Source organism: Elephantulus edwardii, unplaced genomic scaffold (assembly GCF_000299155.1).
Source record: "Elephantulus edwardii isolate Elephantulus edwardi_28Jun2011 unplaced genomic scaffold, EleEdw1.0 scaffold00095, whole genome shotgun sequence".
Classification (NCBI taxonomy): domain Eukaryota; kingdom Metazoa; phylum Chordata; class Mammalia; order Macroscelidea; family Macroscelididae; genus Elephantulus; species Elephantulus edwardii.
Genome location: NW_006399845.1, coordinates 507,627 through 523,259, shown reverse-complemented (window position 1 = coordinate 523,259; position 15,633 = coordinate 507,627). Strand labels below are relative to the sequence as shown.

The window sequence follows — 15,633 nt, the reverse complement described above, 5'->3', positions numbered from 1 at the left end:
TTGAATGTCAGTTATGGTCTCTTTGGGATATATTCCCAGTAGTGGAATTGCTGGGTCAAATGGTATCTCTATTTGCAACTTTTTGAGAAAGTGCCATACCGCCTTCCACAGTGGTTGCCACCAACAGTGAATAAGGGTTCCAGTTTCTCCACAACCTCGCCAGCATTTGTTGCTTGCTGTGCTGTTAAATTTTGCTATTCTGACTGGGGTGAGATGATATCTCATAGTTGTTTTGAGCATTTTTTGAGCATTGATACTTTTAAAAAACATTTTTATTGTGATTTAAATATTTTTTTCTGACATACCCTATTATACTGTTCTGGCCATTTTATAACAATCTTCAGCAAGACTTTACTTGCATGTTACATTAATGATACTGTTAAATAATTTCCACACTCCGTTGGGTTGCCTTTTTTTTTTTTTAAAAAAAAAAAAAAGGGAACAAATAGGAATATTTTCCAGTTAATTCTCCAAAAGCTGTCTTCTAAATTTCTTGGCATAGACTGGTAAGCATGTCCAAGGCTGCGTGTATTTACTGAAATATGTTAGTTGGTATCCCATCAATTCCTGGAACCTTATTTTTTGCCAGTGCCTTCAGTGCAACTTCTTCCTTTATTAATTACCATTGTGACTTTTTAATTATCACATGCTGCTTCCTGAAATGGTTTAATATTCTTTTTGGTACAGTTACTACTCTTTTCCACCTTTTTTAAAAAAATAGAAGATTTTTCTTTTATAGTGGTTTACTTACAAAATTCGTATACATTGTTGGTTGTTTTTTTTAAATTTTATTAGTTTTAATGTGTATACATTGTTTTTCACACCAGATCTTTCCCATTTCTTTCACCCACCTGTCCCTCCACCCAGGAAATTGTGCGGCCCTGTAACTGTGCCCCCGATCCATCCACTCCTGTGCTCCCACCATCTCTTCCTTGGCTCCTCATACATGTTTTACTAGTTATCTGTTTCTACAATAACGGACTTATGTAGTATTTGTCCTTATGGGACTGAGTTAGTTCATGCAGCATAATGCTCTCCAGTCCCTCCCAAGTTAGGTAATTACAAAATCATTGTTCTGTGTGCTGTGTAGTATTCCATTGTCTTTCAACTTTCTTTTAATGCCTCTTGCATCATTCAAGAGTTCCTTCAGTATTACAACCTGAGACTTTGTTTTTGTTGTTGTTTATGTGCCGTCGAATCGCTTGCGACTCATAGTGACCCTATGTACAACAGCCCTCAACTCTGCTCTGTCCTGTGCCAATCCCACTGTCTCTGACACTCCCATCACTATTACCCCAGTCACTGAATCAGTCCACTTCATAGAGGGCCTTCCCCTCCTGTACTGTCCCTCCACCCTACCAAGCATGATGTCCCTCTCCAAGGACCAGTTCTTCCTTACAACACGTCCAAAGTATGTTAGACGGAGCCTCAGAATCCTTGCCTCCAAAGAGCCGCCCAGTTTAACCCTTTCCATGATGAATCTGTTTGTTTTCCCAGCAGTCCATGGTACCCTCAATACTTTTCTCCAGCACCACAGCTCAAAGGCATCAATTCTCCTTTTATCCTCCTTGGTCATTGTACAACTCTCTGATGCATAACAAGTGATCGCAAAGACCATAGCCTGTATCAGATGCACCTTAGCCTCCAGAGAGACACCATTGCTCTTCAGTACTTTGGAGAGGTCACTAACAGCAGACTTTCCCATGGCAATGTGCCTTTTAATTTCCTGGCTACTGGTGCCAAGCATGTTGACTGTGGAGCCAAGCAAACTGAAGCTGTGAACAATCTCAATCTCTTCACCATCCATCCTGATGCTGCCAATTGGTCCAGTGGTGTGAATCTTTGTCTTCTTGACATTGAGCCTCAATCCATATTGGAGGCTGCAGTCCTTGATCCTCAGCAGCAAGTGCTTCAGGTCCTCCTCAGTTTCAGCAAGCAGGGTTGTGTCATCTGCATATCGCAGACTGTTGATAGGTCTTCCACCAATCTTGACCCCACATTTCTCCTCATAGAGCCCAGCCTCCCGGATAATCTGTTCTGCATATAGGTTGAAAAGGTATGGAGATAGGACACATCCCTGGCATATGCCCTTCCCAATTCTGAACCATGCGGTGTTCCCTTGCTTTTTTCTGATGACTGCCTCCTGGTCCAAGTATAGGTTTCACATTAGCACGATCAAGTGTTCTGGGATTCCCATTCTTCTCAGAGTCAGCCACAGTTTGTTATGATCCTCACAGTCAAACACTTTTGCATAGTCAATGAAACACAGATACGCATTCCTCCGGTATTCCCTGCTATTAGCTAAGATCCATCTAACATCAGCTACAATATTCCTAGTACCATGGCCCTTCTAAACCCAGACTGGATTTCTGGCAGTTCTCTGCTAATGTGCTGTTTCAGTCATTTTTTGATAATCTTCAGTAGAATCTTGCTTGCACGTGAAATCAATGAGATTGTTCTATAATTTCTGCACTCTGTTGGGTCATCTTTCTTTGGGATGGGAACGGAACAAGTGGTTGTTCTCCAGATTTCTTGGCACAACTTGTTGAGCATGTCTTGGGCCATTTTGATTTTTCCAGCCCCAACTCTTTGTACTTTTTTTTTTTTAATGAAAATATTTTATTGGAAGTTGGTACTTTTTCTGTTAAAATTTCAAATCTTCATAAACAAATCATCACTGTACTTCTAGAATAGTGTAAGTTAGGAGTTCAAGATTGTTATTTAACATCTTGTGTCACATAGCACAGAATGTATAAATTATTTTAATACTTTGCTTTTTCTTCTTGAGCAACCCTTTGGAATCTTCTGTTCATCTCTTTGTTTCTTCCATTTATTTTGGCCTCTCTGTGTTCTGGTGCAATTTTCAGAGTCTCTTCTGACGTCTGTTTTCATTTTTACCTTCCTGTCTTTGTAGTGACCTTTTGCTTTCTTCAGGGAAGAAATCTTTGATGTTATATATCCTACAGCTCAACTGGTCTTCAGTCATTAGGATTCAGTGTATGAAATCTGTTCTTTTTTTTTAAATCTGTTCTTGAAATGGTTTTTAAATTCAGTTGAAATAGACTGAAGGTTGTGTTTTGATTCTTATGAACTTGTTTTCTTCAACTTCATTTTCAAATTCCAGCCAGAATTTCAAGCTGGATTCCGAAGAGACTAGTAGGAGAAATATCATTGCTGATGTCAGATCAATCCTGTGTGAAGCAGAGAATATCAGAAAGATACTTACTTTTGTTTTATTGACATATAGGCCTTTGACTTTGGATCATTACAAATTTTGGATAATGTTGAGAAGAATATGAATCCCAAAACACATAATTGTGCTCATGTGAAACCTATATACAGACCAAAAAGCAGTTTTTGAAATAGAACAAGGGAACATTGCATAGTTTAACACCAGGAAAGTTGTGTGTCGTGGCTGTATCCTTTCTCTATACCTGTACAGCCTGTATTGTGAGCACATCATTCAAGAAGCTGGAGTATATAATGAAGAGTGTGGTGTCAAAATTGGTAGAGGAATCACCATCAGGTTGCATTATGTGGGTGATACAACCTTGCTTGCAAAAATGCAGAAGACTGATACACTTACTAAAGATCAAAGACTATAGCATCACTGTGGATTGCATCAGAATATCAGAAAACAAAACTCCTTACTCAATAGGCAACATCATGAAAGATGGAGAAAAGAGTAAAGTTGTCAGTAATTTAATTTTACTGAAATCCACAATCTCATTTTATTTGCGTCCACAGTTTATTTGAATCCACAAACTTGATCTCAACACTCACGGCAACAGCAGTCAAGTAATCAGAAGATCTTTAAAGTGATAAAGAGCAAGAACTTCACTTTAGAGACTAAAGTACGCCAGATCCAAGCCATAGCCTTTTCATTTGCTTCCTATGCATCTGAAGATTAGACAGTGAATAAGTTTGACCAAAGAAGAAATGATACCTTTGAACTGTGGTGTTGGTGAAGAGTATTGAATATCCCATGGATTGCCAAGAGAGCAAATAAGTCTGTTTTGGAAGAAGTGTAAGCAGAGTGCTCCTTAGAGGCAAGAGTGGTGAAACTTCATCTTTCATGATTTTTCTGTCTGTCTGTCTGTCTATCTATCTATCTACCTGGAAAGGTAGAAGATCAAAGAAAGGGAAGACTTGCAACAAGATGACTTGATAAAGCACTTTTAAAAATGGGCTCTAACCTGACAGATGTTGTAAGGATGGCACAAGATAGGGCATGATTCAGATCTGTAGTTCATAGAGTAGTGACCTGAGGAATGATGTGAAGTTGACTTGATGGCACAGCATTAATTAACAATATTTCTGTGTATGATGCGTATTTTCATTCTTTGTTCTTTGCTATTCTTTTTGCCTTTTGATCTTTATTGGGCAAATGACTTCCTTTTAATTTTTGAATAAAAAATTGTTGATTGTTCTAAGTGGTATTACTGTCTGCCTTTAATGTTTGAGTAATAAACTATAAGGATGATTTCAGTTCTGGCTCAAAGGGTGTATAAGGGATTCCATCAGTGTTTATCATGCCAGCAAGTGTATTGTATTGTGTGATTTTCAGTTTTATTCCATATTTTTTCCCTGTCCATTTTTCCTTTCAATCTATTGTCATTCGTTTCAGAACATTCTGGAGTGGTAACTGAGTATCACCTACGTCTTCTGGTCTCAGGGTTCTGGAGACAGGGGTGTGCATAGTCCATTGGTCTGTTGGTCTTATTGTTTCCTCTGTGTACCATTGATTTTCTTCACTCTTTGTTCTGACCAGGTAGAGGCCAGTGGCTGCATCTTAGACGACTGCCCATCAGCTTTTAAGGCTACTTACCAAAGTAACATGAAGAATGTTGTCTTTGTCTTGTCTTTGTGGAGTATGTTGTGCCAGTTGACTTCAAATACTTTAGTCCTGGGGCTCCAAGTCAGCAACTTATTCCCTTAGCCTATTTGGCTATGATTAAGAAGTTTAGTTAATTTCCCTTTGTTACTGTACTATATATACACACACGTATATATAGATATATTTAGACACATACAGATGTCTGTGTTGAAATACTTTCTGCCTGACTTATGTATAGTTACAGGTGTTGTCCCTTTTGCTTACTTATATCTCTTCATTTTACTTGCTTATGTTGCCCAGTGGGTAAGGAATTATACTGCCAATTTAAAGTACATTGCCAATGTAAAGTATGAATCCACCGGCTGCTCCTTTGGAGAAAGATGGATAATCCTGTAGAATTAATAGCCTCTGAAAACCAGCTATGAGTTGGTTTTTGCTGTGTGGCAGTTAATTGAGTTGATATACCCACTTGTAGATTAAAGCTATTATTACTGGAATACTGAATTATATTTGTCATGGTATTTACTTAGGTTGTAACTCTTGTGCACCTCTGTGTGCCTTACTTATATAATATTGTGCTGATTACTCACCCCTTTGTTATGTTGCCTTTCTTGTCATCTATATAGTATACTTAAACGGTATTTGTCCCTTCAGAATTATTTCACTGTGCATAATGCCCTCTCAGGTCTAATTAGGTGTTTTGTAGATTGTTCATTACTCTTTCACATAGTATGATTTTCCATTGTATATATGTATCATAGATTACTTATTCATTCATCCATTGATGGGCACTTAGGTTGTTTCTTTATCCTTGCTATTGTGAATAATGCTGCAGCAAACCTGTGTATGCATATATCTCTGTCACATCTCACAATTCTTTAGAATGTATAACTAGTAGTAGCTGGATCAGATAATATTTATAACTTCTTAAGGATGCACCATACTGTTTTTCAGGTAGCTCTGGGGTTTTGTGGTAAAGAATTGTGCTGCAATTTGAATTCCCCACCCTCAGCTGCTCCCCAGGAGAAAGAAAGATGGGTAGTCTCCTCTAATGTGTTTAACTGCCTCTGAAAAGCCATAGGAGGGTCAGCTATGAGTTGATTCCTGCTCGATGGTACACAGCAGTGTATTGTTTTCCACATTACACCATTTTAGTCCCATCAACAGTGTATCAGAGTTCCAATCTCTCTACACTCTTTCCAACTTTTTGTGAATAGGGTAAGATCCCATAGTTAACATCAGTACTTCATTTTATGTCCAGATTCCAGTTTTGCCAATGAAAGTAATTATTTAGTTTTTCTTTTAATACTGTTCTCTGCAGTGAGAGTGCTCCTTGGAGGCAAGGCAAGAAGGACGAAATTTTATCTCATATACTTTATTTCATATACTTTGAGCATGTTGCCTAGGGGTGGCTATTCCTATGGGGCATCATACTTGGAAAGGTAGAGGATCATCGAAAGAGATGAAGACCCCTCAATGACATAGATTAATACAGTTATTGTAGCAGTAGGCTCAAGTGTGTCAGAGATTGTGAGGATAGCTCAGGACAGATTTAACGGTATCTAACACCAGTGGTATTCATTGTAAGGATCATTTAATTATGTTTAGTTACCATTTCTAATGACATTTTTAAATGCTAGCCTGATTGAATTGACCTAGCATTTTTAAAACAATGGGATTATATTTAAGATCAAATGAAAGAAAGAAAAAAGATCAAATGAGACCCCTTTTATGCCTACTTCCAGTTACAGAAATAAGTAGAAATTTTCCTTGGTCATTAGAACATATAATTTAGGTGTATATTTATAGATAATTTTTTTTTTTAGATAATTTTTTTTTAAAATACAAGTTTTTAGTGTATGAATCATTTGATGTAGTCTTTGTAGCCTTTTAAGCTTACTTTGTCTCGTCTTGAGAAGGGACACGTTTGGAACGCTCGTGGCTCATCTAATTTTTTTTTCGTCCCAAGTGGGTGTCAGCAGATGAGACCTGCCAGATGAAATGGGGGTCTCTGGCCCAGAGTCTGCCAGCATTTGGGCGTGCCGGAATTTTAAAATACTGTAGGCCCCAAGGGCTACCACTCTTACAAGTGGTACAATAGAGGTTTGTCTGTTTTTGCTCTACTGAAATAAGATAGAGTTGCTGCAATGATGGACAACTGGGCCATAGGTGTGTCATACACCATAATTGGCTATCCACCATGAGCAGTGTTTTTTGGAGCTCCCAGATTGGTTCAGGTTTGGAAGCAGGTCTGGCATCCAGTTCCTAAACTCCATGCCTTTGAGAAGTCTATAAACTTGGAGAAATGATGATAGTTATAGAAAGGCTTCAGGCCTTTGTTAATCTTTGGTTTATATATTTATCCTCCCTTCATGTGTACTCAGTCTATATGGTGGAAAAATCATTAAAGAAGTTAGACTCTATGAAGAAACATGTGGCATCAGAATAGGAGGAGACTGAGGAAGCAGCAGAATGCTCCAAGATGGGCATTTTTGGGTGCTGAGAGCCAATGAGAATGCATGATTATGGAAGAATTTGAATGATGGAGCTCACGGAGTTTGAACCGTGCTTTGGTTCTTAAATTCAGTAGGGACTGAGGGCCTGGTTTTAATTGTTTTTGGTCAGACATTCTTCTAGGTGGTATAGCATTGGTCTGTCCCTTTGCTGTACAGAGGTAACTCGTGGTTGCCTTGATGCTGAACACTGTGACACTGATGTGTCAAATGTGATAATGGTTACCTATGGTGGAACAGTGTTTGGTGGAGTTCCCCTATAAAAACAAGCTTGGAAACAGGAGTGGCATCCACTTCTGAAATAACTTACCTCTGGAAACACTATGAACATGGAGAAACGATGAAAGTTATACAAGTGTTCAGGTCTTTTGTTCATAGAGTCTCTATGAGTTGCCTATGACTTGAGGACACTTAAAAATAACAGCAATAAAGTGGTTTTAAAAGGGAGAAATTGCATTCTATTGAGTTTGAAAGGGTATGTTTCTAAAACATTGTTGCACTACATTTTGTATCTTTTTAGTAAATCTAAAATTTAAAAATTGTAAATTGTGCCAAGAAATCTGGAGGACAACTACCTGGCCTACTGATTGGAAGAGATCTATGTTTGTCCCCATTCCAAAGATAGGTGATCCAACAGAGTGTGGAAATTATTGAACAATATCATTGATACCACATGCAAGCAAGATTCTGCTGAAGATCATCCAAAAGAACTGGTTGAAGTGCAGATTGGATTTAGAAGAGGCAGTGACACTAGGGATATTATAGCTTATATCAGATGGATCTTGGCTGAAAGCAGAGAGTACCAGAGGAATGTCTATCTGTGTTTCATTGACTATGCATAGACATTTGACTGTGTGGATCACAACAAACAGTGGCTTACTTTGAGAAGAACGAGAATCCCAGAAGACTTAATTGTGTTTATGCAAAACTTATACTTGGACTAGGAGGCAGTCATCAGAACAGAGCAAGGAAATACTGCAGGGTTCAAAATTGGGAAGGGTGTGCTTTCAGAATGTGTCCTATCTCCATATCTTTTCAATCTTTATGCAGAACAGATTATCCGGTAGGCTGGGCTGTATGAGAAGTGTGGCATCAGGATTGGAGGTAGACTCATCAACAATCTGCATTATGCAGATAGCACAACCGTGCTTGTTGAAACTGAGGAGAACCTGAAGCACTTACTGGAGAAGTTCAAGGATTGCAGCCTTCAGTATGGATTGAAGCTCAACATCAAGAAAACAAGGATTCCCACCACTGGGCTGTTGGCAGCATCATTATAAATAGTGAAGAGATTGAGATTGTTGACAGCTTTAGTTTGCTTGGCTCCACAATCAGCACTCTTGGTACCAGCAGCCAGGAAATTGGAAGACAAATTGCATTGGGAAAGTCAGAGACCTCTTCAAGGTACTAAGGAGCAACAATGTCATTCTGGAGAATAAGGTGCGCCTGATAAAGGCCATAGTCTTTGCAATTATTTGATATGCCTCAGAGAGCTGGACAATGACTAGGAATGATTGATAAGAATTGATGCCTTTGAGCTTTGGTGCTGGAGAAGAGTACTGAACCATGGACTGCTAGGAGAACAAACAGGTTTGTCCTGGAGAGGGTAAAATCAGGCTACTCCTTGGAGGCAAGAATTTTGAAGCTCTGTCTGACATAGTTTGGACATATTGCAAGGCGGGATCAGTCCTTGATGAGGGATGTCATGCTTCGGAGGGTGGAAGGACAGCTCAGGAGAGAAAAGACCCTCAATGAGATGGATTGATTCCATCACTGGGGTTATGGGGATAAGTGTGTCAGAGACAATAAGGTTGGTAAGAGATAGAGCAGGGTTTAGGGCTGTTGTACATAGGGTACAACAACTTGACGGTACATAACAACAACAACAACAAGAGTTATTTCAATTGATATTTTCGGGTATTTCTAATGTTTCTAAGATAATTTAAGTTTCATTATCAAAGTAGGCGATAATTTACATCATAGTCTATTAATGTAATCTTGCTCATTGCTGTCAACTGGGAACCAAATCATAGCTGAATCTTCATTTTTATTGAGAAATTTATTTCCATTTTCTTGAAATAGTAGGACCAAAGTAGGTAAGCGGTGCGAGAGAGTAGATTAAGTAGATTAAATGATAGATAACAGGTAATTATTGGAATGGGTGAATGGAAAAACAATGTGAAATGAATAGATGATCAGATTTGGGTGTATTGCAGGTGGTGGTGTTGAACAGAATGTACATGAATGATTGATAGGGAAAAAACTTGATATGGTTTGTAACCTTTGACTCATTGTAAAAAAAATATTACATATACTAAGAAAATAGTAGAAAACTTTCCTATCTTCTTGTAATAGTAGAACTAAAGTTGGTAAGAAGTTTTGTCATATGAAGGTTTTATTCATATATGAGTAGTTTATGACATATAAAGCAGTATAATATATGCCATATAACTGATTATTTAGAATGAAAATATTCTGTATCTTCAGATTATTTCCATTTATATTAAATAAAAAGCAAATCTGAGCCATGTTACCATTTTAACTGCTGCATTTAGAATTGTTGTTAGATGTTATGAAATCAGCTTCAACTCTGCAACATTGTTAAGAGGGGAATGAAACCCTGTCCTGTCTGCACCATTTTCACAATATTTGATGTGTTTGAGTCCATTGTTAGAACCACTGTGTTAGTCATTCTAATGTAGGGCCTTCCTTTCTTTTGCTGACTTTACTTTTTGACCATGATTTCCTTTCCAGGGACTAGCCCCTTCTGACACTATGCCTAAAAATATTGGAGACAAGACTCACCATCCTTGCCTCATAAAAGCACTTGGCTGCACTTCTTCAGAGTCATTTGCTCTTTTGGCTCATACTCTCAGAAACTAGGTAGCATTGGTAGTTTGTAGTGGCTCTCTTGCATTTAACAACCTCTCAATATTGCTGGAAGGTTGGTTCAGACTCAAAACTCTCCTGGAGAGTCACCTATGAATAGGTTCTTTTGGCAGGCCATGGTACATTTAGTATTTTTTGTAAATACCACAATTCAAAGGTATCCACTCTTTTCTTGTCTTTTGTATTCCTTATCCAGCTTTCATATGTATGTTATTGTTGTATGCCTTTGAATTGGGACCAATCTGAAGCTATCCCTCCAGAAAGTTTTTAGAGGCAGTTTAATTACATGAGAGTGCTCACCCTTCTTCTGCAGAGTAGCTGCAGAACCATATACCTTTGAGATTATAGCACAGCTTCTTATCACTTGGCCACCAGACCTCTGGTGCACCTTAGTCTTTAAACTGGCACTTTGTTCTGTAATACTTTAAATAATTGGCCCAGTGCAATCTGTCATTTGATTTCTGACTACTTCAGTGAGTGTTGATTGTGGAGCCAAGTAAAATGAAGTCTTTGACTGCTTCAGTGTTTTTCTATTTATTTCTAAATGGTTGTATTAAAAACTCAATAATTTCCTAATAATATTAATGTCATTCCTTCCCCCCGCTATATTTAACTGAAGATTTAAATAATGAAGAGCCACATATTATGAAAGACTTTTTTTTTAAATGTTAAAACCTTTTGTTGAAGTATACCATACTAGCAGAAGAATACATAAAGCATAATTGTTTTCACAATTGAACGTATCTGTGCACCCAGTTCAAGATACAGAACAGTAATATAATTCCAAAAGGGATGACCTCCCCTTCAGTTTTCTTCCAGACCCATAGCAGTGGGTATTCAGAAGCAATAAATTGCTTGGGAGGAAATTGCTCATCTTTTTCTCTCTGGAACAGCTGGGTGGATTCAAACTGTATACCGTATAGTTGGTGTGTGATTCCTTACTGCTAAGCCACCAGAGCTCCCTGTACTCTCTATACCAAGAGAGAATAAACTAGACAAAGATTTTTACAAGTAAATTTTAAAATACAAGAAAAATTAATATTCCTAATACCATGTATGTATTTCTCCTGCTTTTAAAAATGTTCTTATACAAAGCATATTTTTTTTTAATTGGGAAAAACATATTGGGGGTACAAGGAGGTGAGGGTTGGGGTCAGAAGGGTGAGGATGGGCCAGGATGCAGTTGCAGAGCTGCACAGTTTGGTCGGTGGGGGGAGCAGGTACAAAGCATATTTTTTGTCTATTTTCTCCCCCTAACACTGCATATTTGTCTGTTATTATACATGTTCTTAGAATTTTTAATAGATTTGCAATGCTACTTACAAATCTTGGGGTTTATTCCCTTAAAATGCAACTCAGTGATTTTATGTATCCAGAGATCTAAAGTTGTACAACCATTACCACAGTCAGTTTGAGACCATTTCATCATCCTCAGAAAAGAAAGTCCTTAACTAATCGCTGTTATCCCTCAAACACTATTTTTGAATCCACTAAGCCTTCTGCAACGACTCCCATGCAAATCTCTGTAATTATCCTGAATAGTTCATATAAATGAAATTATATGAAAGGGGGTATTTTGTGACTGACTTATTTCACTTGAGGTAACATTTTCCTTCTTTTTTAACATTTTACTATGTTATTGTGTTCTATTGAGTTGACACCTCACAGTGATCCTGTGAACAACAGATCTGAGCCTTGCTGTATCCTGTGCCTTATCCATATGATCTCCAATATGCTTATGTCCATGGTCACTGCCATTTAGTCCATTTTTTTGAGGGCCTTCCCCACTTTCACCAACCCTCCACATTTCTAGGCATGTTGGCTTTCCAAGGACTCGCCTCTACTGACAAACTACCAAAGATGGTTTCACCGTCTTTGCCTCAGTGGAGCATCCAAGTTGCATTTCCTCCAAGATAGACTTGTTTATTGTTTGGACAGTCCAGCACCCCAATTCAAAGGCATCAGTTTATCTTTGGTGATCCCCTATTCATTGTCCAACTTTTAGGTGTGTTGGAAGTAATTGAAAATGCTATGTCTTGGTTCCAGGTGCACCTCAGTTTCTAAATTTATGTCATTGCTCTTTAGCACTTTTTCAGTGATCTTTGACAGATTTTCCCAATGCATGCAATGGTTACAGTGCCCTAACTAGAAGAACATTCTCCCCATTTTCTCTTGTGATTTCCCAGTTCTATTAGTCTTTCTTTCCTGCCCTTTTCTGTCCTCTGTTCTTTGGTTTTTTTGGCAAAAGCATCCTTTTTGATCTTGTTGATTGTACCAAGAAGTACGTCACTCTTTGGTATTATTTACTTCACGGAATTATTGTAATAATATTATTTACTTCACGGAAATATTGTAATAATTGTTTGGATGAAAGTTCCTTGATGTATAGTAGGTTAAGTTCCATGATTGAGGGATGTTTAAGGGCTGTCGTCTGCTGGCATTAATATTATGACTGTTCGATTTTTTTTTTTTTATAAACTGGAGTTTCACCAGTCACTCTAGAGCAGTGAGTCTTTTTTATGATTTTGAATATTCTACATTTTTTCTGTCCTTCCACTCTTTGACTTTCTGTTGTAATCCTGATCATAGTGGTTGGTAATGATAGCTTAGCTTTGTCTAGTTTTTCTGGTTTCAGGGTAGTAAAGACTGATTCACATGGTTCATTAGCCCTTTGTACTACTTTCTTTGAGTCTGATTTCCCCCCCTTACTCTTTTTTATTCAAAATACTGGTAGTTGGTGTGCAGGTTTTTAATGCCCTAGGCACTACTCACAGAGGTAGTAACATTGTCTTTTTGGGTTGGGTCATACTAATCGGCATAGATGTCTCCTAAGATTGTGGTTTTTAGTACCCAAGCTTAGTGACTCATTCTCTGAAGATGTTTGCTGTTATGTGCAATTGAGAGACTATGAATTGCACAAGGTATTTATGGCCAAAAGGTTTTCAAAACTTTGCTCCCTGTATATTCTAGTATATCCCTGGATATACATTTGTTGTGTACCATAGAGTTGGAATGAATCATACTGACCCTCTAGTGAGTTTCAGAGGCAGTAAATCACAGGAGGATATTGCCTGCAGAGCAGCTGGTAGATTGAGCCATGTGCCTTTAAGTTGGCAATGCAACTCTTTACCACTCAGCCACCAGATACATATGTAGAAATATACATTGTCAAATGTATGTGAACTCATGGTTGTACTCTTATTTATTTCCATCTCTTCAGCTTGCATATCTACCTCTGTATCTACTCACATAGTTATATTACTATTGTCCCAGGATTATGTATATAATGGTGTTTACTTTTGTTTCTTTTACTCTTATGTACACCTCTTGGTATGGTTACCTTCATCATGTACTTCTCCTTACTGTGTGTTGCTTTTTATCAGAACCTGTTTGTTGTTGTAAAATGCACTCAGCATAATATTTACCCTTTTTAACTATTTTAAAATAGAATTCATTGACATTTAAATACAGTGACAGTGCTATTCAACAATCACTACTCTCTACTTCCAGTTCTTATTACTTTAAAGGGAAACCCATACTCTTTAAGTAGTCACTCCCTATTTCTCCTCTTCACAAATCCAGACACGAATTTGATGTCTGTCTTTCAGAATTTGCCTACTCTGGGTATTTAATATATTATTTCTGGCCTCTTTCAAAATAATGTTTTCAAGGTTTCTTTTTTTTAAAAAAAAAAGATTAGATAGTATTCCACTGTTTGGATGTACAATATTTTATTTATTCATCTTTTAATAAACAATTGGACTGTCTTCACAATTTTAAATAGTGACAATATGAACATTTTTATACAGGTTTTTATTTGAACCCTTGGTTTTTAGGTTTTTTTATGACATACAAAGGTAGAGTTGTTGTCTTATATAATACAATATTGTCCTTTTTGAGCAGCTGCAAATTTATTTTCTAGGTAAACATTTTGAGGAACTGCCAGTCTATTTCTTACTTCTTCTTGTTGTTGATTGCTTAAGTGGAGCATCACTCATAGCAATCCTATGAACAAAAGACTTGAAGCCTTTCTATAACTGTCATTGTTTCTCAGAGTTTTATAGAGTTTCCAGAGGCTTTTCCTGCTTACCGTTTTAAATTTCTACCAGGGTGAGAGGTCCTACTGCCATTGAGTCAGTTCTGACTAGTGGTTGTGAAGTCTTTCAAATGACTTATTGCACTGGATCCTAATGGTTCATGTCTGAGCTCACCCAGTGGTGTCACAGAATAAAGGCCTGGTGATTTGCTACTGTTAAGATTTCAGTCAAAAAACTCCCATGAAGTGATTTTACTCTGCAGCACATGTGGTGACTGAATTGAAAGCAACTCAGTGGCAACACTGTTTGTTTTTTTCTCTCAGTGAGTGTGATATGATAACTTTTGTGTTAATTAATATATTTTTATAGCTAGATAATCTTCCATTTGTGCTCAATATCAAGAAAACAAAGATTCTTGCCACTGGGCCAATTGGTAGCATAATGATAGATGGTGAAGAGATAGAGATTGTTAACAACTTTAGTTTTCTTGGCTCCACAAGCAACACTCTTGGTACCAGCAGCTAAGAAATTAAAAGATGAATTGCACTGGCAAAGCCTTCTGTCAGAGACCTCTCCGAAGTACGGAAGAGCAATGATGTCACTCTGGAGACTACAATGCGTCTGATTCAGGCCATAGTCTTTGCAGTTAGTTGCTATGCATCAGAGAGCTAGGCAATGACCAGGGATTATGGAAGGTGTACCTGATTCAGGCTTCCTGTGCATCAGAGCTGGACAATGACTAGGAGTGATAGAAAGAAAACTGCTTTTGAGCTGTGGTGCTGGAGAAGAATGTTGAATATACCATGAACTGCCAGGAGAACAAACAGGTTCATCCTAGAGAGGGTGAGACCAGGCTGCTCTTTTTAGGCAAGGATTCTGAAGCTCTGTCTGACATACTTTGGACTTGTTGCAAGAAGGGACCAGTCCTTGGAGAGGGATGTCATGCATGGGAGGGTAGAGGGACAGCACAAGAGAGGAAGACCCTCAATGAGATGGATTGATTTGGTGACTGGGGTTATGGAGGTAGGTGTGTCAGAGACAATAAGATTGGCACATGATAGAACAGGGTTTAGGGCTTTTGTACTTATAGGCGACTCGACAGCACATAACGACAACATTATTAATTGGTGGATATTTGGTTTAATGACCAGAGAATCACACTTTTTTGGCTGTTAAAATTCTCTTGTGAATATTCATGTATAATTTTTTTTTATCTGAGTGTATGTTTTTATTCTTTTGGATCTTTTGTTTTTGTTTTTGTTTTTTCTATAATTATATTTTATTAATTTTCATAAACATTTACAGAGATTTTGGGCTTCCACTCATTCATTGTTGCACTATTCTCTCTACCCTCCTC

The 15,633-nt window shown here is 37.8% G+C and overlaps 1 protein-coding gene across 1 annotated transcript in view; it reads left to right on the top strand.

Moving 5' to 3' along the window:
• RBM27 (RNA binding motif protein 27) overlaps positions 1 to 15,633 on the top strand; it is a 118,073-nt gene that overhangs the window by 24,692 nt on the left and 77,748 nt on the right. The window contains exon 4 of the mRNA XM_006891195.1: positions 4,772 to 4,871. Coding sequence (XP_006891257.1) covers positions 4,772 to 4,871 — 100 coding nt within the window. The remainder of the gene's footprint in view (positions 1 to 4,771; positions 4,872 to 15,633) is intronic.